The 27,638-nt window shown below is 43.6% G+C and overlaps 1 protein-coding gene across 2 annotated transcripts in view; it reads left to right on the top strand.

Moving 5' to 3' along the window:
- Positions 1 to 2,689: 2,689 nt before the first annotated feature.
- Positions 2,690 to 27,638, top strand: part of Atp6v1c1 (ATPase H+ transporting V1 subunit C1) — a 36,231-nt gene continuing 11,282 nt past the window's right edge. Inside the window, exons 1-7 of one of the 2 annotated variants that reach the window (XM_032914614.1) lie at positions 2,690 to 2,854; positions 17,113 to 17,280; positions 18,088 to 18,154; positions 23,067 to 23,152; positions 24,347 to 24,441; positions 25,325 to 25,416; positions 27,057 to 27,155. In XM_032914614.1, the coding sequence (XP_032770505.1) occupies positions 17,145 to 17,280; positions 18,088 to 18,154; positions 23,067 to 23,152; positions 24,347 to 24,441; positions 25,325 to 25,416; positions 27,057 to 27,155 (575 nt within the window). In that variant the 5' untranslated portion in view covers positions 2,690 to 2,854; positions 17,113 to 17,144. The remainder of the gene's footprint in view (positions 2,855 to 17,112; positions 17,281 to 18,087; positions 18,155 to 23,066; positions 23,153 to 24,346; positions 24,442 to 25,324; positions 25,417 to 27,056; positions 27,156 to 27,638) is intronic. The other variant, XM_032914607.1, reaches the window with a different exon arrangement.

Genomic DNA, 27,638 nt, shown 5'->3' with positions numbered 1-27,638 from the left:
TCAGAGCCATGCTGGCCATGGTTGCCATGGTCGCCATGGTCACCACGGGAGGGCCGCCAGACTTCCTTCGATTTGCATTTCCATAAGTTGGAGTTATCAATGGAACACCTGCTTTCTCTACATCTACCTTATCTGCCATTTTAAGTATGTTCAAGATCCTTCAATCAAACTGAACATTTCATATATTTCTTCTTCTTGATTAAAAGCTAAGTACAGTGAGCAGTAACCATTCCGCAGGCTGGATGTTATACTGTCCTAAAATCCCTTTCCAAATAACTCAGTCCATTACTTTGAGCTGAACCTTAATTTTTTTTTAAAGATTTATTTATTTTATGTATATGAGTACACTGTAGCTGTCTTCAGACACACCAGAAGAAGGCATCAGATCTCATTACAGATGGTTGTGAGCCACCACGTGGTTGCTGGGAATTGAGCTCGGAACCTCTGGAAGAGCAATCAGTGCTCTTAACCACTGAGCCATCTCTCCAGCCCTGAACCTTAAATTTTAAAACTTAAAATTTCAGGACAGAGCCAGAATACCGCCACGTTCTTTTCCAGAATCGGATAAAAGGACTTCTAGTCTAGTTCCCAATGCAATCATTTTTCCCCTGAAACCTAGCGAGTCAGGACTTTATTTGTTTCTGTGTGTGCACTCTGGTGTTCTGGACCATTCACTATGGCTCATTATGGCATTCTAGAGCTGCTTTAGTCCACAAGTCCAAACTCACACATAGATCCTGCAAACGGTTTCAAAGGCTTAAGAAACACATGTTCAGGTTTATTAGACTGAAAATCCCATTCCTTGCTAACAATTCTGTGATTTATTTGCCTTTTTTTTTTGTTGTTGTTGTTGTTGCTATGACTTGACAAAAACAACTTAAGGAAGGAAGCTGTGGCATTGCGACTGAGCCACCCTGCACAACCTTAGGCATTTGAATACTTGGTCCCTGTTTGGTGTGGCTGTTTGAGGAAATGTAGGGGACGTAGGCCTTGCTGGAGGAAGAATGTCACTGTAGGGTGGGCTTTGAGGGTTCAAAGACTCAGACCATTTTCTCTTTGCTTCCTGCTTCCTGCTCGTGGTTTGATTTGTGAGCTCTCAGCTGTTCCAATTGCTATGTCTGTCTGCTGTCACACTGCCCTGCTGGGATGGTAATGGACTCTTATCTTTCTGGAATGTAAGCCCAAATACATATTTTCTGCTATATGTTGCCTTAGTCATGGTGTTTTATCCCAGCAATAGAAAAGTAATGAATATGGAAAGGTTTCTTTGGGCTCATAGTTTATAGCGGGGTGGTAAGGGTAACTGTAGCTGGAAGGCAGGAGTCCGAGAGCCCTGGTTACATTGTATTGGTACAGGAGGCAGAGAGAGAGATGAATGTTGATGCTTAGCTTTCTCCTTTAAAAAAGATTATTTATTTAACGATTTTCTTACATCTATTTATTTGTTGGTGCTGCAGCTCGCATGCAGACATGGGAGGCTGTCTTGCAGAATCCACTCTGTGGGTTCTGAGGATACAACTCAGGCCATCAGGCTTGGTGGCAAGTGCCTTTACCTGTTGAACCTTCTCTCTCGAGATCCTATTGATTATTTTTTAAGATTTATTTCATTTGTAATTATGCGTATGAGTGTGTTTGTCTGAGAGTGCATATGATTACAGGTTCTGCAGGAGACCAGATGGAGCCATTGGACCCCCTGGAGGTAGCTGGAGTCACCAGACACTCCAGGTGGGTGCTGGTAATGGAATTCAGATCCTCTGCAAGAGCAGTATGTGTTCTTAACTTGGGAGCCACCTCTCTATCCCTTGAAAAAAAGCATTCTGTGTTGGCTCCTAGCATTCAAGATGCTGCTGTCCATATTCAAGGTGAATGTCCTAAATTAAACCTGACTGGAAACTCCCTCAGTTACAGGCTTGTCTCCTAGCAATTCTAAAGCCAGTCAAGTTGATTTATTATTATTCCACTCACTAGTTAAGAACAGTCAGGAGTGCCCATTCATTGTGCAAACAGCCCCATAACTTCTGAACCTTCACTTTTGCTAAACTGTAAATCTAAAAACGATTAAAATAGAAAATCCTCCAATCCTTAGGTATCTAAAAATGCTGATATATGTCCCATCTAACTTTTCAACCATGAGATGTGCATGGTTTGAGAGAGCAGGGTCGATATCTACTATTCTGGAACTCAAGGCTGTCCATGCCTCTGTCCTGAAACCTTCCTTGACCTCCTGTATTCATTTTAGTACCCCTAAACCAGACATGGAGTTCCTGGCAAGGGTTCACTCCACTAGCTAATTCTAGAAAACAGATTAACAATGTTTGGTGCTGAGTAAGTAAACTTGAACACAGTATGGAGCAAAGTGATACCAGATTGGATGAAAAATATGAAACCACTGAAGTGGATTATTAGAAAGGTCTGCCAGAAAACTGGATTGTCAAAACTTGTTAGTATAGAAGTAGTCAGTGCAAGAGCTTCGGGAGTTTGAATGACAGAAACCCGTGGGCAATTTTCGGGTGGGCGGGGACGTTTCAGGACAGCCACCGCAGGTGCATCTGGAGGAGTGGCAAGCTCCGCCTACCCGGAAGTCCGCTCTGCGCGCTCCCTCAGCCCCGCCTACTTCGGAGGCCAGGCCTTGTCGTGATTGCGCGCAGTGCTGCGCGCGCGTAGGCGGAGTGGCGTGCGCCGCGGTCAGCTGACTGCTCCGGCTGGCACGTGACTTGCTCTGGGCGCAGGGGTCGAGGAAGCGGAGAGGCCGGAGCTTAGGTCCGGGAGGGATGGAGCGCTGAGCGGTTAACGTCTGCTAGGCTTTCTGCCTCCACACCTGCCGCTGCCGCCGCCTCCTAGGACACCTTCTCGGGTCAGTGAGCGACAGCCCTGTGGGGAGCTGGCACTGCAGCGGCCACCGGGGAAGGATGGGGGCGGCGCGGGGGCCTAGACTGTGGCGTCGGACCTGCAGCGGGCCTGGGTGTGGGCTCTCCGCATCTCCCAGCCTAGGGTTGGTGTCTTTGGTAGAAGGAGGCGGAAGGGGCCCAGGCGGGGAACTCAGTGCAGAAGGGAGAAAGAAGTATTGTATCTTCGGGTCCTTCTTGGGTGGGAGTCCCAGCGAGTCCTGGTCACTTGTGAGAAGGTGGAAAGTGTTAGAATGCCTCAGATGAGGATCTGGGTTTGTGTGTGTGTGTGTGTGTGTGCAGTCTCCACTGGGTGTTTACTCCTGTATGAGAATAGAGGGAATGACAGTTTTCAGGGCTGGTACCTACTGCATAGAAGGGGCGGTCACAGAGGACACGGGGGTCATTGTAAGCAGTGGACAGAACAGGAATACAGGCAGTTAAAAACATCTCACTAGATTGGGGTTGGGGGAGGTTAAGCAAAATCCCCTAAAGGAACTTGCGGGTAGTCTCTTCTAAGGCAAATTGAATCACCTATGAGGCATAAGAGGGAAGTTAGTATTCTTTTCAGAGGAAAAATGTATCGGGGAAAATTGTCCACACAGTATTTAGTGGTGCCTGGGAATGGGGTGTGGGGTGTGTATAGCTCAGCCCTAGAAGTTCACATTGATGATGGGAAGATAAGTCACAGGGGAAAAGATGAGGTTGTATAGAACTGGTAAAAACAGAAAGACAAGAAAAGTGTCCTGGAGGAAAGAAAACCTGAATTTGGGTCTTGGCAAGTCGGTGGGATTGGAGGAAACAGAATAATTTTTTATTCAGGGAAAGCCCCATGATTTGAGGGCCTGATGAGAGAAGAAGACATGTTTCAGGGGTGCCAAGGCCAGGTTTGTAGTAGGTTGCATTGTGGAAAAGTGGGAAATGGTTTTGAAGTCTGGTGATACTTGTTTATATAGCGCATGCTCAGTGACAGACACTAGGGGGGTGCTAAGGCCTAGGAAGCAGACAGGCACTCTGCTCTCAGAGCTTCCAGACAGATATGGCAGAGATAGGTTTTAATAGTTGTACATGTGGCGTTTGATAGAGCACTCAACTTTAATCCTAGCACTTGGGTGGCAGAGCCAACCAAAGCTAAATAGTGAGACTGTGTGTTAAAAAAAAAGTTATACACAGGTAAAATCGACTCCTAGGGAGTAGTGGAGCAGTACGGAGATGTTTCCCAGGAATAGGGCTTTGTGGAAGACTCAAAGAAGACTTTGCTGAGCATATGACTTGACCTAAGGTCTGAGGAGGTTAGTGTGAGAAGGGGATGAGCAGGAGTGAAAAGAACATTCCAAGTTGAGGGGCAGAGTTTGTGAAGCCATGAAATGAGAGGAGGAACACACCTTTCCAGAACTTGCAGGGGTCCTGGAATGAGAAAGGTTTGTGTGGTAGTGGGATGTGGACTGACAGGCCTGCGTGTGGGGAGAGCTGGAGTCAGACTGTACAGGGCTTTTCTGTTACATGCCAAGAGGATCCAGTGAGGATTATGGGCAGTGGAGACAGACTGTGGCCCTACAAGTCCCACACGTGTCAGCCTGGCAGATGGAGTGAGTTGCAGGTCAGACACGGCTGCATAGCAGACCCTGTCTGGAAAAACCCAGAGTTGCTTTTCTGTGAGAGTGGTTTGGGCTTCTGTGTACTGTCTAGCTGAAGGAGATAAGGAGCAACAAGGTGAGCTGAAGCGCTCAAGGTGGTAATCACAGTTGTTTGGCAACAAGTGAAGTCTCATGGTGCTGAAGTCAGAGCCTTAGGTTTTTGGCTCAGAACTACAGGATCCTTTTGTCTTGGTTACTTTGCAGATACCAGATCAGATCTTAAGAAATAGTACTCTGCATCCTGAATGAAAGCTAGGTGGCCACTCTTATTCTGCATTTAAAATAGGGCAGGGATGGATATATATATATATATAATTTGTCTTTTGTTTTTTGTTTTTTTGGAGACAGAGCCTCACTGTGTAGTCCTGGCTGCCCTTGAACTCACTATATAGACCAGGCTGACCTTGAACCCACAGAGATATACCTGCTTCCTGAATGCTGAGATTGTAAGACTCATCTTTGTGTGTGTGTGTGTGTGTGTTTATTTTTTTACTTTTTGTTTTTTTTTTAAGATTTATTTATTTATTGTATATGAGTACACTGTAGCTGTCCTTAGACACACCAGAAGAGGGCATCAGATCTCATTACAGATGGTTGTGAGCCACCATGTGGTTGCTGGGATTTGAACTCAGGACCTCTGAGAGCAGTCAATGCTCCAGCCCCCTACTTTTTGTTTTTTTGAGACAGGTTTTTTTTTTTTTTTTTTTTTTTTTTTTTACCTTTTTTTTTTTTTTTTTTTCAATTCCCCCACTTTAAAAAAAAATTTTGTGTGTTTTTTTTTTCTTTTTATTTTTTTTTTTTTTTTTTTTTTTTTTTATTTTATTTTTTTTAAGATTTATTTATTTATTATATAGAAGTACACCATTGCTGTCTTCAGATGCACCAGAAGAGGGCATCAGATCTCATTACAGATGGTTGTGAGCCACCATGTGGTTGCTGGGAATTGAACTCAGGACCTCTGGAAGAGCAGCCAGTGCTCTTAACCACTGAGCCATCTCTCCAGCCCCCTTTTTATTTTTTTTTTTGAGACAGGGTTTCTCTGTGTAGTCCTAGCTGTCCTGGAAGTCACTCTGTAGATAAGGCTGGCCTACACTGTCCAGCATTTTTATAAATCTTAGCATTCTCATTTATATTAGTTGTTTTGTCTTTTTCTTAAACCTTAAACTTTGGGCTCAGAAGTTGGGTTCTGTGATTATTGCCCTAACTTATAGGATAATAATGTCCATTGGTCGAGCAAGATTAGCATGCCACAGTGAACCTTCGCAAAGGGCCTCTGCAGGCCACCAGTTCCGTGCTTGGCAGTAAGCCTTTCTTTTTTTTTTTTTTTTTTTTTTTTTTTCGGAGCTGGGGACCGAACCCCAGGCCTTGCGCTTCCTTGGCAAGCGCTCTACCACTGAGCTAAATCCCCCACCCAAGCCTTTCTTTTGATTATGCATCCCGGGTTGATCTGGAACTACCTGTCGACCTGTGCTGGGGCACAGGTGTGTAATCCCTCTCTCCTTTTGTACTTGAATTTGCTTGGAATAGCAATAGTCTTGACTAAGTGTCTGCTGTAGTTTGTTCTCATCCAGACTGTATTCCGTCTGAGCCTGTGCTCTTTTCACTGTTTGGATTTAGAGCTGTTTCATTTTAGCTACAAATTAATTTGCATTTGATTTTCATTTCATCAATTTTTTTTTTTTTCTCTTCTTGAGACAAGGTTTCTTTGAGTGGCAGCCCTGTCTGTCCTGGAACTTGTTTTGTAGGCTAGGCTAGGCTGGCCTCCAACTCTGAGAGTTGCGCCTGTTTCTGCCTCTGAGAGCTGGGACTAAAGGTATGTGTCACCACACACCCACTTTTATCAGTGTTAAAGACAGCATTAGCATGGTGGTCTTGGAAAGAGCTTAGGCATTAAACCAAGGTGAGCCTTGAACTCCTGATCCTTCTGCCTCCACCCCCCAAGCATCAGTATTATAGACCTGCATCACCGGACTCATCCCTCATCTGTCAGTCAGGGAATGAGACAGCACTCAGCGCGTGCGCGCGCGCGCACACACACACACACACTTACTGAGTTCAGAGAATTGAGTCCAGTGGAGGAGAGGTGCTTATGTTATAGCAGGATAAAGAATCTCATTAGATATGTATCTGAAGTGAGGAACATGATGGGCGTGTGAAAATAAAATGTTGGGTGAATGCGGTACTGGGATTTTACAGAAAGAGGTTGATGCCAGTTGTGATGTATACCTTGAATCTCAGTACTTGCAAGGCAAAGGTATGAGAATCTCTGAACTCAGTGTCAGCCAGGGCTACGTATTATGACCCATGATGGGGAGTGAGGAGAGGCAGGCATTTCCTAAGTGATCAAAGCAGTCTGAATAAATAGGAAGTTATTTAAGTTAACATAATCAACTGGCACATTAACTTTTTAAAATAAATTATTTTTATTTTGCGTGCATGTATATTATATATATATATATCACTCGTGCCTGGTGCTTCTGGAAGTAAGCAAAGGGTGTTGGATCCCCTGGAACTGGATGGTGGTTGTGAGCTGAGTGGAGTGTTGGGAACTGAACCTGGTTCTTCTGCAAGAGCAGCAAATGCTCTTAACTGTTGAGCCATCTCCAGCCCCTGCCCTATTAACTTTACCATTGAGGTTGTACTAGTTCAGAGCTTCTGAACTATAGTGCTAACATCATTTTAGACAAAATTCTCCCATGTTTAGACACATCCACCAAATTCTGATTGGTACTTGAAATAGTCCTGTGCATTTCTCTCAGAGACAAAAAGCATGTACTGTTGTCACATGCTTCGGCAAATATTCAACGTGAGGATACAGAAAATATGAGTAATACTTCTGTGAATTCAGTTTTTCTTTTAATGGTTTTTACTATTAACTGTAGAAACTACATTTTAATATTTCTGACTGTATGAGAATTTAAATAGGCTTCCATCAGTCACAGTAAGTATAGTTACTAGCTATGACTTTGGACAAATATCTTCATTAACTGTTCTCTGCTTTAAAGGAGCAAGGAAGCATCTGCTCTAGAGGAATTGATCACCAAATTGTTTGACATATTGAAGTGCCTTTCACTGCTCATGATTCAATATGTGTTTTCTTGAAGCAGTTTATTTTAAGGGATGCGACGTGGGGAATTGAATCAGAGTCTTGTGTAGCTAGACAGGCATGCATTCTATAGGTTAGCCATGTCCCTAGTCCTGATTTTAAACCTTTAACTTGAATTTCAGACTTAAATATATTATATCTGAGAGATCACTGTAACTTAGAAATGATTATAAATGACCAGCCCCAAGAAATGGAAGTCCTGAGAGGTGGTGGTAGAGCTGGGCTCAGGGCTTCATGGGGTATAGGTGGTGTGGAGGTCAGAAGACAGCTTTGAGCATTGAATTCTGGGTGGCTGACTTGTAAGCTTCTGGGTGAGTCTCCTGTCATTGCCTTTCATCTTGAGGTAGGCGTACTGGGATTACAACTGTGTGCCACCCAGGCTGTACAGCTAGGGCTCCTACCCAACTGAACCATCTCCTTGGCCCTGTTTTATAAGCTTAGGGTTTAACACTGGCCCAGGTTGGCCTGATGCTCCTTATAAAGTCCAAGCTAACCTCAGACTCTGTCTTCCAGCCTCCTAGATACTGGGATTCTAAAGGCGAGTCACCTTCCCAGGCCGAGAGAGTTCTGGTTAATGACTTGCAGTGATAGACATATTACACGTGCTGGCCACTGTGCCAATTCAAGTATCATAGCTTTTCCAGAAACTACTAGGTCCTTTCCAACATTGTGTTTTGTGTAGTGATCTTCTTTTAGTCTTTTTGAAAGAGTCTCATGTAACCTAGGCAGGTCTCACCTAGAACTGTATATAATCAAGGATGACTTTGAACTTTGGATCCTCCTGCCTCTACTTCCCAAGTGCTAGGAATACAGATGTGTATAACACATAATTATTGTGGTGTTGGGGATAGAACTCACGGCTTCAGGCTCACTAGGCAAGTACCAGGCCAACTAAGCTACTTTCCCTAGCTCCAAAGAATGGGTTTTGAGTACATTCTAAGAGGACAGCGGGATGGGGTAGTAACTAAAGTTTGCCTTGCTGGTCCTAACCTGCCTTGGATTCTTCCTACTTATTGATAGGCATCTGCAAAGCTCTCTGTTTACAAATCTGTTTCTTAACAACTGGGATGACAAGACAGCTGTTTATGAGCTAAACTAATTATATAAGCTAAAGTGATTAGAGATTGCTTTTTTTTAAATACTTATTTTTATTGTATGTGCATTGGTGTTTTGACTATATGTATGTCTATGGAAGGGTGTTGGATCCCCTGGAACAAGAGTTATGGACAGTTGTGAGCTGCCCTGTGGGTGCTGGGAATTGAACTCGGGTCCTCTGGAAGAGCAGCCAGTGCTCTTAACCACTGAGCCATCTCTCAAGCCCTGAGATTGCTTTCTTTCATATCTAAATGTACTGAAGACACTTAGGTAGTCTTTAGTAAATATTGTTTTACTTAAAAAATAAAACTTGAAAAAATTAAGATATATTTATTGAATATATATATATATATATATATATATATATATAGTTTGACAGTTCTAGATCTCATATAAATCCTGGAAATATTGAAAGGTGAGCTCTCCTTTAGATGCTAGAAACAATTAAACAAGCTAGGAACAAGATTCCCCTCCTCCAGTTATAACTAAGATGCTTCTGCAGTGAAGGGTAGCATTTTTACATGCAGATTGGAAACGTTTATTTGTGTAGTATTAGTGCTGTTGTAGGGTAGGGTGTGACGACTGTGTCTCCTCTTGCTCCCTCCGTAAAGGCGGGAATGCTATTCGGAGGGAGGGCTGTTGTGCTGTTTCCTGCAGTGTGCCATTTTCCTGAGCCTGTTGAAATAAACTGCTTTAGTTAGTGCACTTGACTTGGGCCAAAAGGACTTCTTTGCCTCCTTCATTCCCGTGACTGAGTGTCTCCAGGTCACTACACACACGCCCTGTGCACTGTAAACCATCTCAGTGTTAACTGTGCAGTGGGCATGCTGAGTAAATGGTTGTTCTGCTTCAGGGAATGATGATAACAAGTCTAGATGTGAACATCACTGGTACATCTGTCCTCACAATATGGTTTGACTCCCCCCCCACCCCACCCCCCCGGGGGGCTGGGGACTGAACCCAGGACCTTGCGCTTCCTAGGCAAGCGCTCTACCACTGAGCCAAATCCCCAACCCCTATGGTTTGACTTTTAAAAAACTTTTATATGTGTGTGTGTCTGTCTGTCTGTGAATGCATGTGCACAGTGCTTTTGTGTAGGTCATCATACAACTTGCAGGGGTGTGTATGTGTGTGTGTGTGTGTGTGTGTGGTCAGTGCTCTCCCTCATGGAGTTCCTGTGTATTGGGTTCAGGTCATGAGGCTTGGTAGAAAGTACTCTTACCCCCTGAGCCTTCTCACTGGCTCTCCTCCAGATCGGAATCCTTGGATGTGGAAGGCTGGCTGTAAGTTGAAGGCCCAAAAAGGCAGTCATTTTCCAGCCTTAATTCATATGGAGGGTTGGGATTTAGCTCAGTGGTAGAGCGCTTGCCTAGGAAGCGCAAGGCCCTGGGTTCGGTCCCCAGCTCCGAAAAAAAACCAAAAAAAAAAAAAAAAAAAATTCATATGGAATTGAACCTACTGTTAGGGTTGAGTGCATTTCAAAAAATAAATAAATAAAAATAATAAAAAAAAATAGTGTACTGCCAGCCAGCCAGGCAGCCTTCCTTCTTGCCTTTGTTCTGTCCTTCCTTTTGAGACAAGGTCTTATTGTGTAAAAGTTCAGGCTGACCCGGAAGTCACCATTGTCATTTAGGATAGCCTCAAACTTGCTGCATCAGTTTTCCAAGTGCTAGAGATACAGGCGTATGCCACCACAGCTGGACTGCAGTTTCTGGATAGCATTAAATCAGTGCAGGGTTGGGGTAATCCTGTTTTGTGTGGTTGCCCTCTTTGGCTGATCTGATCTCCCCAGGCCTAGTGCCCTACCTTTTGTGCTGCTATATAAGTTACTACACTGTTGTTTTTGCTTTACATTTAAATGAGTGTGGTGGGAGAATAATTCTAGCCTTCAAATTACCCTAGGTAAGAGATGTAGTGATTAAACAACCTGGAGGGTTGGACCATGCTTTCCCTCCTTGTATTTGGGCTTTGCCTTATGCTACTAATGCATTGTGCTGAGGTTATTTTCCTGTCCTGGTCTCTGAATGGGCCTCCCTCCTACCTCTCTTTACTTCCTTATACCTGCCCACCTTCTCTCAGAGACCTGTGGCCATCATTAGAAGTTCCTTGATGACAGGGACTACATTTCATTTGTTTTGCTTCCCAAAGACAACCATAGTTCCAGGGATTTGAGAGGAATAAGATCCTAAATTGAAAACAATTACTAGTTAGATAAGAGACTAGACATAAAATATGTATCTGACTTAATACAATTATAATGTTTACTTGGGTTCAGTGGACGTGGATTGAGAAATATGTAGTTGGGCATATGTTGATTTGGTGGATAGATGGACTTAGTTGAGAAAATGGCTTGGGTGGTTTTTATAAGCACAGAGAGTTTGTGCAAAGTGAATTGAAACAAGAGGCAAAATAGGAAAGAGAACTAAGAGCAGATTTGAAGTTAAGGTGGAAAAGGAGGATCCTGGAAGTTTGCGAGGATAAGGCAGGAAAAATGCAGCCAAGGACTGAGAGCAGATTCAAATTCCATTCCAAGTGGGAACCAGAACTTGGTGCATCTGTGTAATGAGTTACTCAGCCTTCGTTACCTGCAGAGGAAACAGTGTGGGCACAAAGCCATCTGTTGCTTGTACATATGACATTCAAAATGGTTTGTATTCTGTCCTCGATAAATTCACTATCCCCCCACTTCCACCCCCACACTCACTCAAGACAAGAACTTACTGTTGCCCAGGCTGGCCTGAATTCTAGATTCTCCTGCCTCCGTTTCCCTAGTGCTCAGATTATAGGCATGTACCATCACACCTGGCTGAAGTGTTTGCCTGCATGCATATCTGTGTGAAGGTGTCAGAAGCCCTGGGACTGGAGTTACAGACAGGTATGAGCTGCCATGTGGATGCTGGGAACTGAACCCAGGTCTTCTGAAGAGCAGCCGGTGCTCTTGACTGCTGAGCCATCTCTCCAAGAGCACCCCTCCCCTCTTTTTTGAAGACAGTATTTCACTGGGATTAAAAGCATGTGCCACCATGCCCAGCAAATTGTTTTTTCTTGAGCAAAGTGAAAATTTACCTAGATTTTATTGTGTTCTATACCATATATTCATTTCTATTTGCTTAATCAATGTACTAGTTATGCTCAAAAACCTGCAAAAAGTAGATTCAGACATGTACACACATAAATTGTTCTAAACTCAGCAGAGTAAAAATAAGCTGTGTTATAACACAAGATGCTTGGTCCTTCTTTAAAATGCTCTGCATTTACCCAACTATTTTTTTTTGTTTGTTTGTTTGTTTTTTGAGACAGGGTCTCTTTGTGTAGTCCTGGCTGGCCTGAAACTCAATTTGTAGACCAGACCAGCTTTGAGGTCCACTTGCCTCTGCCTCCAAGTGCTGCGATTAAAGGCTCCTGCTACTACCCCTCCCAACCCCCTTTTCTTTTTTTTTTTTAAAGATTTATTTATTTATTATATATAAGTACACTGTAGCTATCTTCAGATACACCAGAAGAGGGCATCAGATCTCTTTACAGATGGTTGTGAGCCACCATGTGGTTGCTGGGAATTGAACTCATGACCTCTGGAAGAGCAGTCGGGTGCTCTTAACCGCTGAGCCATCTCTCCAGCCCCCAACCCCCTTTTCTTTTGGAGACTTTTTGTGTGTGTGTGTAGTCCTGACTGTCCTGGAACTTACTTTGACCAAGTTGGTCTCGAACTCAGTGATCCACCTGAATCTGCCTCCCAAGTGCTGGGATTAAAGGTGTGTGCCATTGTGCCTAGCTGTCTTCCATTACATAGTATTTCTACCTCTTACAACATTAAACTCACTGTGTCATCTTGGGAATACCTTCTTTTGATCCAGTTGTTCTGACACCTACTGATAATCTGCTTTGTCTGTAGGACGGTTTTTAAATCATTTGATTGTAAAATACTTTCTAAATTATTTACCTTAGTGTTTATTATTGTGTTTGTGATGTGTTTGGATGCACACATACCCCATGGTGTGCATGTGGAGGCACTTGCAAGAGACAACTGTCAGAAGTTGATTCTCTTCTTCTACAGGGAGCTAGGACTCAGTAGCTGCTGCCCTTCTCCTTGTTTCCTCCTCTTTTTTAGATGCAGTGGTAAGCAGAACTGAGATTAGCTTCTAAGTCTTTAATGTTGTCCATACAGTGCTCTGGCCATCACATTGTGCTTCCTGAAGCTGGCATTAGAGTTTTCTGTGGTTTTAATTCACAGTGAGATGAAATTGCTATTGGGCAACCTTGATCTTGTGCTTCACATATAGCTATTTTAGCAGTCACTTAATGTATCCTTGCCTTTCTCTGTTGTATTATCTCTGGGGGTGGTAGTCCCCCAACCCCACTCCCTACCTCCACCTCTCTCTCCCTTTATCTCTGTGTGGGTGTCTGTTTGCTGAAGGGCATTTGTGGAGGCTAGAGGACAACTTTGTGGAGTCTGATTTTCTCTCCTTCCATCTTTACATGGGTTCCGGGTATCAAGGTGAGGTAGTTAGGTGTGGTGGTCAGTGCTTTACTGCTGGGCACTTGGTCAGGCTCTGTTCTTTGTTGTGATGCTGTTTCTTAGTCTGAACTTTTCAACTTTTTCAGCTGCTGTGATAGGGGCATTAAAAGTTTAAAAGTGAAGACAGCTGGTGGGCTAGGAGTGTAGCTTGAGGCGAGAGCACATGTCTGACCACTAGGTGTGATCTCCAGTAGCACAAGAAAACAAAATTAAAAAACAAAAAAACAAAAACAAAAACAAAAAAACCAAAAGATAAAGCGGAGCCAGGCAGAGAGGCCCACACATTTATTCCCAGTTGTCTGGGCAGTGATTATAACACTTGGCTGAATGGCCCTTTCGTAAAATAACAACAGTGTTGTTTAGACCCAATCTAAAGTAGTACTATGTTAGATAATAGAGTTTGAAACCAGTTTTACTATGTAGCTGTCTCAGTTAGGTGTCTGTTGCTATTACAAAATCTGACCAAAACCAACTCAGGGAGGAAAAAGGGTTTATTTCACTTCATAGGTCACAGTCCTCAGAAGGAAGATGGGGCAGGAACCCGGAAGCAGGAACTAAAGGTAAAGGCCATGGAGGAATGCCACTTACAGGGTACTCCAGGCCTGCTCATGTTGCTTTCTAAGGACAACCCAGGACCGTCAGCCCCATAGAGGCACTTCACCATTAATTAAGAAAATGCTCCTCTAGATTGCTCTAGCCTGTGCCAGTTTGACAAAAGCTAACCAGTAGTGTAGCCCAGGTTGGCCTTGAACTTTTGGGATTACAAACGTGCACTACCACCACACCTGGCTTTAGATGTTCTGATCAATGATGACAAGTTGTTATAGCTTTGTTAGCTCCTTTGAATGAATTTTATTTTGCCAATCAAGACAGCAATGTATTTATTTGTAATAAAACAAGCCCTTCTCCTATTACCAAAGCAATTCATGTTCATTGTTGTGTATTACTTCATTTTTCTCTGCTGGTACTTGTGAAGGTCTTGGTGTTCATTGTCATTTATCCTCTTCTTATTTTAAATACATTGTAAAACACAAGACTGAGAAAGGAGGGAGGCCGAGTCTCCACAGAAATAAATATCAGTTAGATAACAATACCAAAGGTCGTGACTAACCTGTATAGCAAAACTAGAGACGTCAGCTTTTGGTTGAAGTGGACTCACTTTCCCACCATAAACACCTACAAACCTGCTCAAGCGAGGTGGAGAGACTGACTCTAGACAGTTGGTAGCAGGAGTGCAGGAGCCCAGAGGAAGACAGAGTGAGCTGTGCAACCCCTCCAGCTCTACCCCTCAAAGAGGCATTGCACTGTAGTCGGTGGTTATCCAGTTAAAATTGACAAACGAAGTCCACAGAGAAACACAGCAGCCTTTGTAGGGCTCTGGATGGGAGATTGAGCAGAGAGTGAGTAGCTGGCTGTACCTGAACAGTTGCCAGCACAATAGCTTCCCCTTTCTTCCCTCCCCTTCCTGTTTCCACTCTGTCTTTTCTTGAATCCAGACCTGAGGGATTTAGAACAAAGCACAGCATTGTCTTTATTTAAAAAAAAGGGGGGGGGCTGGGCTTGGTGCACAAGCCTTCAGTTTCCACAGTTAGGAAGCAGAGGCAAGCTGGGCTCTGAGTTTGAGGTTAGTTTAGTTACATTACAAACTCCAGGCCAACCAGGGCTATATAGTAAGACCTTATCTCAAACACTTTAAAAAAGATCACATAACCTGTGCATGCACACACTAGTATGTGCATGCGTGTGTGGAAGCCAGAGACCAACTTGTAGGAAACATCCCTCCTTCCACCATGTGGGTCCTAAAGGATGGAGCTTGGTCATGAAGTTGGTGTTGTGCTCCTTTACCCACTGAGCCAGCTGTTCTGCCCTCCCATCATCTCAGAAGGAAGATACAATGCAGTAATCAATAATGTAGCACGATGAGCTAGAAATATGATCAGTGATGTAATGGAAAGTATCATAATGAGCAAGTAAATGGAAAAATGGAAAAGATGGGACTTAAAGCTGGAACTCAGGGCTAGAACAGTGGCCGTTCTTACAGGGAACTCCTGGATCCACTTCCAGCACCAACATGAGTTCACACAGACATTCATAACTCTGTCTAATTCAAGGCATCCAAAGTCCTATTCTGATATCTGAGGGCACTGGTGTGTGTGTGTGTGTGTGACCAAATTCTTTTTTTTTTTTTTTTTTTTTTTTTTTTTTGGTTCTTTTTTTTTGAGCTGGGGACCAACCTGTGGGGCCTGTAGGTAAGCGCTCTACCACTGAGTGTGTGCCCCGTGACCAGAATTCTTAACTGCGTGTGTGTGTGCGCGCAACACACACACACACACACACACACACACACACACACACACACACACGCACACCCATCCACCAGCATTCTTTTCTAGCACAGGACTTTATAGAATGTGGCCTTTTGGTGTCCAGTGTTAGACTTGATCCCGGTTGCGAGTTGTTCCTCAGGTAAATGACTAAACTGTGAGTATTTATTTCAGAGGCTTATTGTGAGAATGGAGCATGAGAGTTTGCAGACGTGGGCACAGCACAGTGCCAAACTCAAAGGCCACTTTGTCCTTTCTTCTCCTCTCCCAAAAGGGCTCCAGTTAAAAGCAAGACTTAGCTTTCTATGACTCTCCCTGACACTGGTCCACGGTGTAGGATGATTTGTGACATTATTTCCTTTTGTGCTGATGAAAACTCAGTGGAGTATAGAGGCAGGTATTTATAGATGAAAAAATAGGGTCTTCTTTCCTGTTTCTGGGAGTCTTTTGGACATGTGTGGGCCAAGAAAGGTATTTAGAATGGTGAAACAGACATCTGCTGTCTCACACTGTTAGAGAGAGGCTAACAGATGTGATACTGCTGTTAGGAAGAGTTAGAACAATTGGTTTCCTTACCTGCCATTTGGAGAGGCAGCAAGTAGAAAATACACCCACAAATACACTTCACCAGATCTGCTGGTATAAACATGTAATAAAACATCCATTTCCCCAAAAGCTGTGGTATTATTAAAGGTGGTTCAGATTGGTCTAGTGTACAGGCCTGTAATCCTAACTACTTGGGATGCTCAAACAGGAGGATTAAAAGTACAAGGCCTGACTGGGTTATAGGAGAGTATGAGGCCAACTTAGTTTAGTGGCCTTTCCCTGTCTCAGTCGGACTGGGAAAGGTGGGAAAGGATTCGGTTGTAGAGTACTTAGCTGTCAAGCTGGAGGTCCTGAGTTTAATCTCCATACTGGTAAACAAACAAAACGACCAGAGGCTTAAAGATGCAAGTAGATTCTCTGATAAGCAGATGAGTGCACAGTCTGGATAGCCTCCTGACTAGTATCTGGGGTAAGAGCTCTGTTGAGTAATTTAGGCAGAGGAAACCAGATGGGAAAATAGCCTAGGCCCAATAGCCAAGACAGCAGTGAAGAGGCCAACAGCTGTGGGGGCTGCTGGTGTCTCAGTGCATGGAGCCTGCTTTTGTAGCTGAAAAGTCTTGTTTTCTTCATGCTGTGAGAGCAAAAAAGAGAAGCCAAGCTTGGTGACATCATGTTCCTGTAATTGCAGCCATTTAGGGAGCCCGGGATGATAGCTTGAACCCAAAAGTTTGAGGCCACCTTGCGCAGAATAATGAGACCCTAGATAAAGACAGAGAGGAAGGAGAGAGGGGACAGGGTCCCAATGTCCCCTTCAAGTGCATTTTCCAAGTGACCTAACTTTTCACAAGGTCTCACCCCACACCTATTATATAATCTCTCAGTAGTCCCTCTGCCTAGGGAACAAGCCTTTTGACACTGGGGCTTCTGGAAGCGTTTTAGAGCCTACTTGTTGTAAGTTGTACCGTACGACATTAAGTGTTCCTGCTCTGTTTTAACATTGCAGTTTCTCCCTGGGTTGCCAAAGAGGTAACAAACATGACTGAGTTCTGGCTGATATCTGCTCCTGGGGAGAAAACCTGTCAGCAAACATGGGAGAAACTACATGCAGCGACCACCAAGAACAATAACCTTGCTGTCTCTTCCAAGTTCAACATTCCTGACTTAAAGGTGAGCTGACAGGTGCAGACTATGAGTTCATCAGAGGAGCCTGGTGAGGGCGCTCTCTATTTTGGCAGAATCAGGTTTTAGTTCCTTGAGAAAAAAAGTCACTCCTCTCTAGCTATTGACTTAATGTAGAGTGGATCAGAGTCTTTGAATGTCACAAGGAAATCACTAAAGTCACATCTTGTGAGTTCTGTTTTCATAAATTATAAGGAAACCTAGCTATTGCATCACAAAGTGGGATTTTGAGAAGAGAAAAAAATCTTAGTATATATTTTTAAATATCACAGTAACGTGTCTGTTGTTAAGTTTATATTCTGTAATCAGTACCTACTGTGACATTATTTAATCCAGTTAATGTATTTAACATTTATTAAAGACCAATAATCAGTCTAGCAGTGACGGACATCCACAGACCCATTGTTCCTGGGCTTGTTGAAGCACAAACCTGTTCATTAAGTGCCAAATTTTCATGTTCTAAATGGTGCTTTCTGACTCAGAGAATTAACAAATGACTTAAATGTTCAATAAACTTTTTGTGCTATACTTTGTTAAATAAGTGGAGAATAAAAGATTTGTAGACCCTTCAGATAGACACATCATGTAGGTTTTTTTTTGTTTTTTTTTAAGTAACCATAAAGCGTTGTGGAGATGGGTGGGTGGTGTAGGTTATAATCCGAGCACTGAGGAGACACCAGTGGAATGGGAGGCCAAGGTTCATCTGGGTCACACAGTGTCAGAACTAAACAAACGATCCCTCTTCAATCACAAGGACGGACGTGCGAAAGCTGAGTCCTAAGCTGAGTTTCTCTTCTAGGTTGGCACGTTGATGTCTTGGTTGGCTTGTCGGATGAACTGGCTAAACTGGATGCATTTGTAGAAGGGTAATGTATCTGCATGTGGGGGTTGAACAGGGTGAGACGCTGTTGTCAGTACCAGGTTATCTCTCAGATGCTGTTCTAGTCCCGTACGCTACACTAGTTGATTTTAGGAAATGACTTTTTCTCTGTATATCAATGTTTTATATGTATATGTATGTGTGCACATGTACACCTGTATCCAAGCATGTTCATGCACATGTGTGTGCAGGTGCACATGAATGTCAGGAGCCATCTACCTTGGGTTTTATTGTTTGTTTTTACCTTGATACAAGGTCTCTCATTGGAACTCCAGGACTTGCAGATTGAGTCAGGCCACTGTCCAGGAAGCCTTTGGGTTGTCCTTACCTGTGTTGTCCCCAACACTGACTGGGATTGCAGACGTGCGGCCCCCATGCCCAGCTCAGGACCAGTTGCTATCCGTTATCCTCTATGCATCACCCCTGTAGAGCATTTAGTTTACTCTCTCTTGGCTTATGTACTGTTTGTGAGCTGTGTTTCTGTTTTTTTTTTCTTGAACGTGTGTGTGCCTGGGAGTGGAATCATTGGGTTTCTTGGTTCTTTCTGAAGAGTTGTTTTGACAGTGGTGTGCCAGTTCATATGTGCATTGTTAGGTTTTATTATTTTTGCTTTTTTGAGACAGGTTTTCACACTATTGCATGGGCTGCCTTGGAATTCAGTGTAGCTCAGGCTGGCTCGGCATTTCTAGTAGTCCTGCTCCGTCTTCCCAGTGTTGGATTACAAGCGTGAGCAGTGCTGAACCAGTTTAATTTTGCTGCATTTGTGCTAAGACCTACCATTAACTGATTTTATTGTAACCCTCCTGGTGGGTACACAGCATTGTCTCATTGTTTGGTTGTTGTCTTGATTGTTTTGTTCTGGAGACAGAGGCATACTTTGTAGCCCTAGCTGGCCTAGGACTCTGTAGAGCAGTCTGGCCTAAAACTTATTAAAGATACATTTTAGTGCCTTTGCCGCCCAGGTGCTGAGACTAAAGGCCCAGCATGAGTGGCCACATTCTCATTTCCATTCACATTAACTAATGATGTAGGACTTACTCTATTTATTTATTTGAAAGACTTATTTATGTATCTATGTGTTGTCAGTGTGTGTATGTGCAGTGTGAGTGCACATGCCAGTGAAGACCAGAAAGGGCTTTAGGTTCCCAGAACTGGAGTTCCACTTGGTTGTGAGCCACCTGACTTAGGTGTTGGAAACTGAACTCCGTTCTCTGGAAGTATGTTTGTTTTTTTTTTTTGTTTTTGTTTTTTTTTTTTTTTTTTTTGGTAGACAGTTCATCTTTTTTTTTTTTTTTTTTTTTTTTTTTTTTTTTTTTTTTTTTTGGTAGACAGTTCATCATGATCCTACTACCTGAGCCTTTGGAGTGAGTGCTGGGATTACACTTGTCCACTACCATGCTCAGTTTGAGAAATTATTTTAACATGAGCGCACAGAGTAAGAAAGTAAATAGTCCTGATATTGTATGGTTTTCCATAATATTGAAGGCAAGAAAAGAAGGCCTGTTGTAGGCAACAGTCATGTGTAGGTTTGAGGTGAGTGACTGTGGGCCATGGTTGTGTGAAGGTTAGAGGTGAATGACTGTGGACCATGGTTGTGTGTAGGTTAGAGGTGAGTGACTGTCAGCCATGGTTGTGTGTAGATTAGAGGTGAGTGACTGGGCCATGGTTGTGTGTAGGTTTGAGGTGAGTGACTGTGGGCCATGGTTGTGGGTAGGTTAAAGGTGACTATAGGCCGTGGTTGTGTGTAGGTAAGAGGTGAGTGACTGTAGGCCATGGTTGTGTGTAGGTTTGAGGTGAGTGACTGTGGGCCATGGTTGTGTGTAGGTTAGAGGTGAGAGACTGTGGGCCATGGTGGTGGGTAGTTAAGAGGTGAGTGACTGTAGGCTATGGTTATGTGTAGGTTAGAGGTGAGTGTCTGTGGGCCATGGTTGTGTGTAGGTTAGAGGTGAGTGACTGTGGGCCATGGTTGTGTGTGGGTTTGGGGTGAGTGAGTGTGGGCTATGGTTGTGTGTGGGTTAGGGGTGAGTGACTGTGGGCCATGGTTGTGTGTGGGTTGAGGTGGTGACTGTAGGCCATGGTTGTGTGTGGGTAAGAGGTGAGTGACTATGGGCCATGGTTGTGTGTAGGTAAGAGGTGAGTGACTGTGGGCCATGGTTGTGGGTAGGTTAGAGGTGAGTGACTGTAGGCCATGGTTGTGGGTAGGTTAGAGGTGACTGTAGGCCATGGTTGTGTGTAGGTTAGGGGTGAGTGACTGTGGGCCATGGTGGTGGGTAGTTAAGAGGTGAGTGACTGTAGGCCATGGTTGTGGGTAGGTTAGAGGTGACTGTAGGCCATGGTTGTGTGTAGGTTTGAGGTGAGTGACAGTGGGCCATGGTTGTGTGTAGGTTAGAGGTGAGTGACTGTGGGCCATGGTTGTGTGTGGGTTTGAGGTGACTGACCATGGTTGTGGGTCATGGTTGTGGGCCATGGTTGTTAGGTTAGGTGGTGACTGTGGGCCATGGTTGTGTGTGTGTAGGTTTGAGGTGAGTGACTGGGGCCATGGTTGTGGGTGTAGGTTAGAGGTGGTGACTGTGGGCCATGGTTGTGTGTAGGTTAGGGTGAGTGACTGTAGGCCATGGTTGTGTGTAGGTTAGAGGTGAGTGACTGTGGGCCATGGTTGTGTGTAAGTTAGAGGTGAGTGACTGTGGGCCATGGTTGTGTGTAGATTAGAGGTGAGCAAATGTGGGCCATGGTTGTGGGTAGGTTAGAGGTGAGTGACTGTAGGCCATGGTTGTGTGTAGGTTAGAGGTGAGTGACTGGGCCAGGTTGGTGTAGGGAAGAGGTGAGTAACTGTAGGCCAGGAGAGTGAGTGACGGCCATGGCTGTGTGGAGGTCAGAGGCGAGTGAATGTGGGCCATGGTTGTGTGGGGTTTGAGGTGAGTGTGTGTGGGCCATGGTTGTGGGTAGGTTAGAGGTGACTGTAGGCCATGGTTGTGTGTAGGTTTGAGGTGAGTGACTGTGGGCCATGGTTGTGTGTAGGTTAGAGGTGAGTGACTGTGGGCCATGGTTGAGGAAATTTGGGCCTTGGTTGTGGGTGGGTTAGAGGTGACTGTGGGCCATGGTTGTGTGTGTAGGTTAGAGGTGAGTGACTGTGGCCATGGTTGTGTGTGTGGAGGTTAGGGGAGTGACTGTGGGCCATGGTTGTGTGTAGGTAAGAGGTGAGTGACTGTGGGCCATGGTTGTGTGTAGGTTTGAGGTGAGTGACTGTGGGCCATGGTTGTGGGTAGGTTAGAGGTGAGTGACTGTAGGCCATGGTTGTGTGTAAGTTAGAGATGAGTGACTGGGCCATGGTTGTGTGTAGGGAAGAGGTGAGTGACTGTAGGCCATGGTTGTGTGTAGGGAAGAGGTGAGTGACTGTGGGCCATGGTTGTGTGTAGGTTAGAGGTGAGTGACTGTAGGCCATGGTTGTGTGTAGGTTAGAGGTGAGTGACTGTAGGCCATGGTTGTGTGTAGGTTAGGGGTGAGTGACTGTGGGCCATGGTGGTGGGTAGTTAAGAGGTGAGTGACTGTAGGCCATGGTTGTGTGTAGGTTAGAGGTGACTGTAGGCCATGGTTGTGTGTAGGGAAGAGGAGAGTGACTGTAGGCCATGGTTGTGTGTAGGTTAGAGGTGAGTGACTGTGGGCCATGGTTGTGTGTAGGTTAAAGGTGACTATATGCGGGGGATGTGGGTAGGTAAGAGGTGAGTGACTGTAGGCGATGGTTGTGTGTAGGTTTGAGGTGAGTGATTGTGGGCGATGGTTGTGTGTAGGTAAGAGGTGAGTGACTGTAGGCCATGGTTGTGTGTAGGTTAGAGGTGAGTGACTGTGGGCCATGGTTGTGTGTAGGTTAGAGGTGAGTGACTGTGGGCCATGGTTGTGTGTAGATAAGAGGTGAGTGACTGGGCCATGGTTGTGGGTAGGTTAGAGGTGACTGTAGGCCATGGTTGTGTGTGGTTGTGTGTAGGTTAGAGGTGAGTGACTGTAGGCCATGGTTGTGTGTAGGTTAGAGGTGAGTGACTGTAGGCCATGGTTGTGTGTAGGTTAGAGGTGAGTGACTGTAGGCCATGGTTGTGTGTAGGTTAGAGGTGAGTGACTGTGGGCCATGGTTGTGTGTAGATTAGAGGTGAGCAAATGTGGGCCATGGTTGTGGGTAGGTTAGAGGTGACTGTAGACCATGGTTGTGTGTAGGTTAGAGGTGAGTGACTGTAGGTAAGAGGTGAGAGACCATGGTTGTGTGTAGGTAAGAGTGAGTGACTGTAGGCCATGGTTGTGTGTAGGTTAGAGGTGAGTGACTGTGGGCCATGGTTGTGTGTAGGTTAGAGTGAGTGACTGTAGGCTATGGTTGTGTGTAGGTTAGAATGAGTGAAGATGCGCCATGCTTTGTATCTGTTTTCTTTGTCCTGGTTTTTGAGGGCTGAAGCATGAGGATTGCCTGTTTAAGCCTGTGCTGTGTAATAAAACTCTGTGTTATAGAACCCAGTTAGGGGAAAGTCTCAAATGAGGTCAGGGGCTTGCCCACTAGAGTGAAAAAGCAAGGAGAAAAAAGTAACAAGTTAGGTTGAGGGTTGTAATTTCACATGTAGCAGAGTGTGGTCTTGAAGTTGATCCTTTGCCTTCACTGTGAATGTACTAGGATTACAGGCTTGTGCCGCCATGCTCAGTTTTCATGACTCTCTATCTAGACTAGAAACACTTTACATGTCGTCTCTATAAAACCCTAGAGTTGTGCAGTTGCTTTTTGCATATAACCAGACCTGGATCCACTTTATTCTTTATGTTTTATATAAGGATTCATTGTATAGTATGTCCTAGTGTGATAGCTTATATAACATGGATTTTTTTTTTCTTTAAATATGATGATTTTCTTTTTAATTTCCCAGGGTGGTCAAGAAAGTGGCTCAGTACATGGCTGATGTGCTGGAGGACAGCAAAGATAAAGTTCAGGAGAACTTGCTGGCCAGTGGAGGTGAGCTCATTATCTATGATTCCTAGTTATCATGTGTAACGTGAGTGCTTAGAACGTATTAGGAAGGATAGAACTCATAGATGGGGAGGCTGCGCTAACAGCTGTGAGGATGCTACTGGTTGCGTCTGCCCCCTGGAACATAATTCCATGTTACTCTTAGATAGTACATATGCAGTGTAAAGTGCTACCAGTATGAGGCCTCCTGAAGAAATGCTGTTTCTTTAGCTCCGTGGGAACTACTTGTTGACTTAAAGCTGGACATCTCAGCTTTATTGCAGTTAGATGCCTCCTGTTTTCTACTTAATAGTACCCAGGAAGTGATCGATTTTATTACAGGGTAATGCCTCTTTTCCATTAAATTAGAGTGTGCTTTCTTAGTACCCATAATTTATATACATACATATACATATATATCTACCTGCAGCTATAAGTTAGTATTTATATTGCGCCTGCTCAATGATGATGGCTTTATAAAGATTTTATCTCATTGATTTTAATCAGTCAATCAATTAATTAATTAATTTGTTGTTGACGCAGTCTCAGATTTCCTGGCTGGCCTAGAACTCACTAAGTAGACTAAGCTAGACTTGAATTCAGAAGGTTCTCCTACTTTTACCTGGGTTAAAGGTGCTATTAACCACCACATCCAACAATATCACTTTTTTAAACAATCTAGTTTTCTGGGGCTGGATAGATGTCTCAGTGGTTAAGAGTGCATACTGCTCTTGCAGAGGACCTGAGTTTGAGTCCTGACAGACACTTTGGGTAGCTCATAACCACCTGTAATAATTCCAGCTTCAGGGGATCTTTTTCTAGCCTCCTCCTGCAGGCACCTGCATTCATATTTGCATATCTGCACTCTGCCTCATGTATGTGATCAAAAAATAAAATAAATCTTAAATTCAGTGTTCTTCTAATCTCATTCACATTTATTTAATCAGGACTCTTCAGATGCCTATGTTAAGAAGCAAGCAAACTGCCGGGAATAGTAGTACATGCCTTTAATCTCAACATTCAGGAGGTAGACACAGATGGATCTCTAAGTTCAAGGCCAGCCTTGTTTATAGAGTGAGTTCCGGGACAGTCAGAGGCTACCCAGAGAAACTTTGTCTTGAAAATTTTAAACAAACAGACAAACCCCACAAGAAAATGCTGTTACCTCTCTTCAGCAATTAATTTATTGTCTTATTTCAGTTGACTTGGTCACTTACATAACAAGGTTCCAGTGGGATATGGCCAAATATCCAATCAAGCAGTCTCTGAAAAATATCTCTGAAATAATTGCCAAGGTAAGACAAGAAGTGAGGCAGGTGGAGCACACTGATTTATAGAAGATTCATTTAAATTATGTATGTGTATGTATGTGTGTCCTATATGAGTGTATACATATATACATAGAGAGACAGCTATGAAATATTTTTAAAAAAATTTTTTCAATGTTTATTTCTGTTTTATGTGCATTGGTATTTTGCCTGTATATATGTCTGTGTGAGGGTGTCAGAACCCATTAAACAGGAGTTAAAGGCAAAGGAGTTGAGCTGCTATTTGGGTGCTGGGAATTAAATCAGAGTCCCCTAGGGGAGCAGCCAGTGCTCTTAACCTTTGAGCCATCACTCCAGCCTGTTTGGTTTTGTCTTTTGAGACACAGTCTCTCTAGTAGTCTTGGTTATCCTTGAACTCAGAGATTCTCCTACCTCTGTCACCTGACTGCTGGGATAAAGATGTGTGCCACCATGTCTGGCCTTGAAACCTTTTGATTAGTAGTCTTCAACCTACTGGGCTGTTTACCTGATTTACAAAGTAATGTGGCAATAGCAAGTAAATTAACTACATGGAGTAATAGAGTATAAAAGATTCATAAGGAAATTTGTTAATAATTAAGTTTGGCTTTTGTTTTGTCTTGTTTTGTTTATTTTTTGAGGTGGTGTTTCTCTGTGTAGCTTTCGCTGACCTAGAGCTCACTCTGCTGACCAGGCTGGCCTTGAACTTGTAGAGATCCACCTGCCTCTGCCTCCCGAGTGGAATTAAAGGCAGTGAAGTTGGTTATTTTTTAAATGTCCTTTTAAAGTTGTACTTTCAATGAAATCACATATTTTTATGCCAGAAAATATCTAAAGTGTATTAGTAGAGGCAAACTTAGGAATGACTTGCCATCTTTCTTCTCTTTTGAAGGGAGTGACTCAGATTGATAATGACCTAAAGTCTCGGGCGTCTGCATACAATAACCTGAAAGGGAATCTTCAGAATTTGGAGCGAAAGAATGCGTAAGCTCTCGAGTCTCTGTGGATGCTAAATGTGTGTGTGGGGGTGTGTGCATGCGCGTGTGCATCTAGCACATGTTGTGTGGGACACTATTAAGGTTTAGAAAGTTGTAGTTTGTGCACAAATCAGGACGATTTGTGGGGTGCTGGAGAGATGGCGCAGCAGTTAAGAGTGTTGGCTGCTCTTGGGGGGACCTGAGTCTGTTTCCAGCACTCACATGGTAGCCAACACATGTCTGTAACTTCATTTCTAGGGACCTGATTTCTTCTTCTAACCTTTGCAGGCTCCTGTATATATGCCATACGTCAACTTACTTAAGTGTACACACATGGAAAATAATTTTTTTTATTTTTAAAGCATTTCATGGAGAAAGTTCATTAATTTTACAGAATTTGAGCAATCAAAATCGATCAGTGTGACTGATTCACCTGAACTCTGGTTTAGTCCCTTAATGCATTTGGAATTTTACTGAATTTGTGTAAAATTAATTATTTTATCTATTTATTTATTAAATAGCAATCACCTGCTGCTGAAAAGAATTTTTATGTAATAATCTGTGCTATAGTGATTATTTTCTACTTTCTCTGTTCCTAGGTTTAGATTTTTTACAGCATTGACTTGGAATCTTATTTGGTTGGTCTTTTAGTGTAACTGCAACTGTAATTTGGGCTGTTTTGTTGTTGGTAGTTTCTTTGTGTGTGCATGCATGCCTGTGGTGTATTTGAGAGAATAGCACATGAGTCTGTGTGTACATGTGGAGAACAGAGGAGTCTTCCGATTCCTTCCTGGTGCCGTCCTGTGCCCACTTCTCACAGCTCTTGGGATATAGGTGTGCACAGCTTGTTACATGGATGCTGGTCTCTGAGCTCAGCTCTTCAGCACTGAGCGCCTTTCTAGCCACCAAGTATAGTTTAAGCACACAGCTATTCCAAGTTGTATCACCATCCAAGGAAAAAGCTGGGTGGAGATGGTCTGTGGTACACACAAGACAAGGCGTTTCGCTATCAGAAGACCAACGAAGACGGATTGGAAAGTTGATTATTGAGTAAATTAACCAAAATTGTCTGGCATCACATGTTATCCAGGGAAAGAGAAAAAAAAAGCAGAGGTTGTGCTTAGATGACATAATTTCATAATTACAATGAAATAGACTCTGGTATCTTGATGACTCATACTTTGTCAGCCAGGATATGTAATTAAGAGAAAAACTGAGTTACAGTAATTAAAATAAGCATAGAGTTGGACATTAGCGGCAAATTTTGACAGGTATTGACACCTCTTGGGTTGCAGTGGGTAGGATACATCTGGCTAAGTATTGACTTCTTAAGTACATTTTTTTTTAAAATAAATTAAAAGCTTTTATTTTCTGTGTATTGGTGTATGTATGTGGACCAAGTGCATGCCTAGGGCCCTTGGCGGTCAGAAGAAGGTGTCAGATCCCTTGTGTCTGAGCTACCATGTGGCTACTGGGAATTGAGTCAGGGTCATTTGCTAGGCTTTTACACTGAGCCAGCTCTCTAGCCCCTAAGAGCTGCACCCTCTGAGGTGGGTTTATAACGAGATCAGCCTGCCCTTCTTTCCTTGTGGCACAGAAACACATGCACATGTACCCACCAGTGATTTTCTTTTTCTCCTTCTTCAGGGGAAGTTTGCTAACTCGAAGCCTGGCGGAAATTGTGAAGAAAGATGACTTTGTTCTTGATTCGGAGTATCTTGTCACATTATTGGTGGTAGTTCCCAAGTATGTCTGTTACAAGAGTCCATAGTGACACTCACCTTTAATGCCAGCACTGGGGAGGCAGAGACAGGTGGATGTCTGTGAGTTCAAGGCCAGCCTGATTTACAGAGTGAGTGCCAGGACAGTCAGGGCTACACAGAAAAACCCTATCTCAAAAAGAACAATAACAAAAACCCCCATAAAGTGAAGAAGAATGTTTTTTCCACTGTAAAGGGCTGGGGCAGCCTCTGCTGCTCTTCACACAGGGTTGGACAGTCCTTCTGGCTTTGCTGCTCTCAAAATTGCTCTGCTCTGCCGTGCTACTTGGCTGTTAGAGCTGCAGCAGCCACAGAATCTGTAAACAGATTAAATAAAATAAAATGAAAATAAAATTTTGCTTACTAACTCAAATGCACATAGTTTGCTTACCTTTGGATTTAATAACCCTTTGAAATCTCCTTTTTACTTAGGCCTGCTGTATGAATATTTGCTCATAGGTAGTTTTGG

This window comes from Rattus rattus, chromosome 1 (genome assembly GCF_011064425.1).
Source record: "Rattus rattus isolate New Zealand chromosome 1, Rrattus_CSIRO_v1, whole genome shotgun sequence".
Lineage (NCBI taxonomy): Eukaryota > Metazoa > Chordata > Mammalia > Rodentia > Muridae > Rattus > Rattus rattus.
This window is presented reverse-complemented; position numbering and strand designations above follow the sequence as displayed.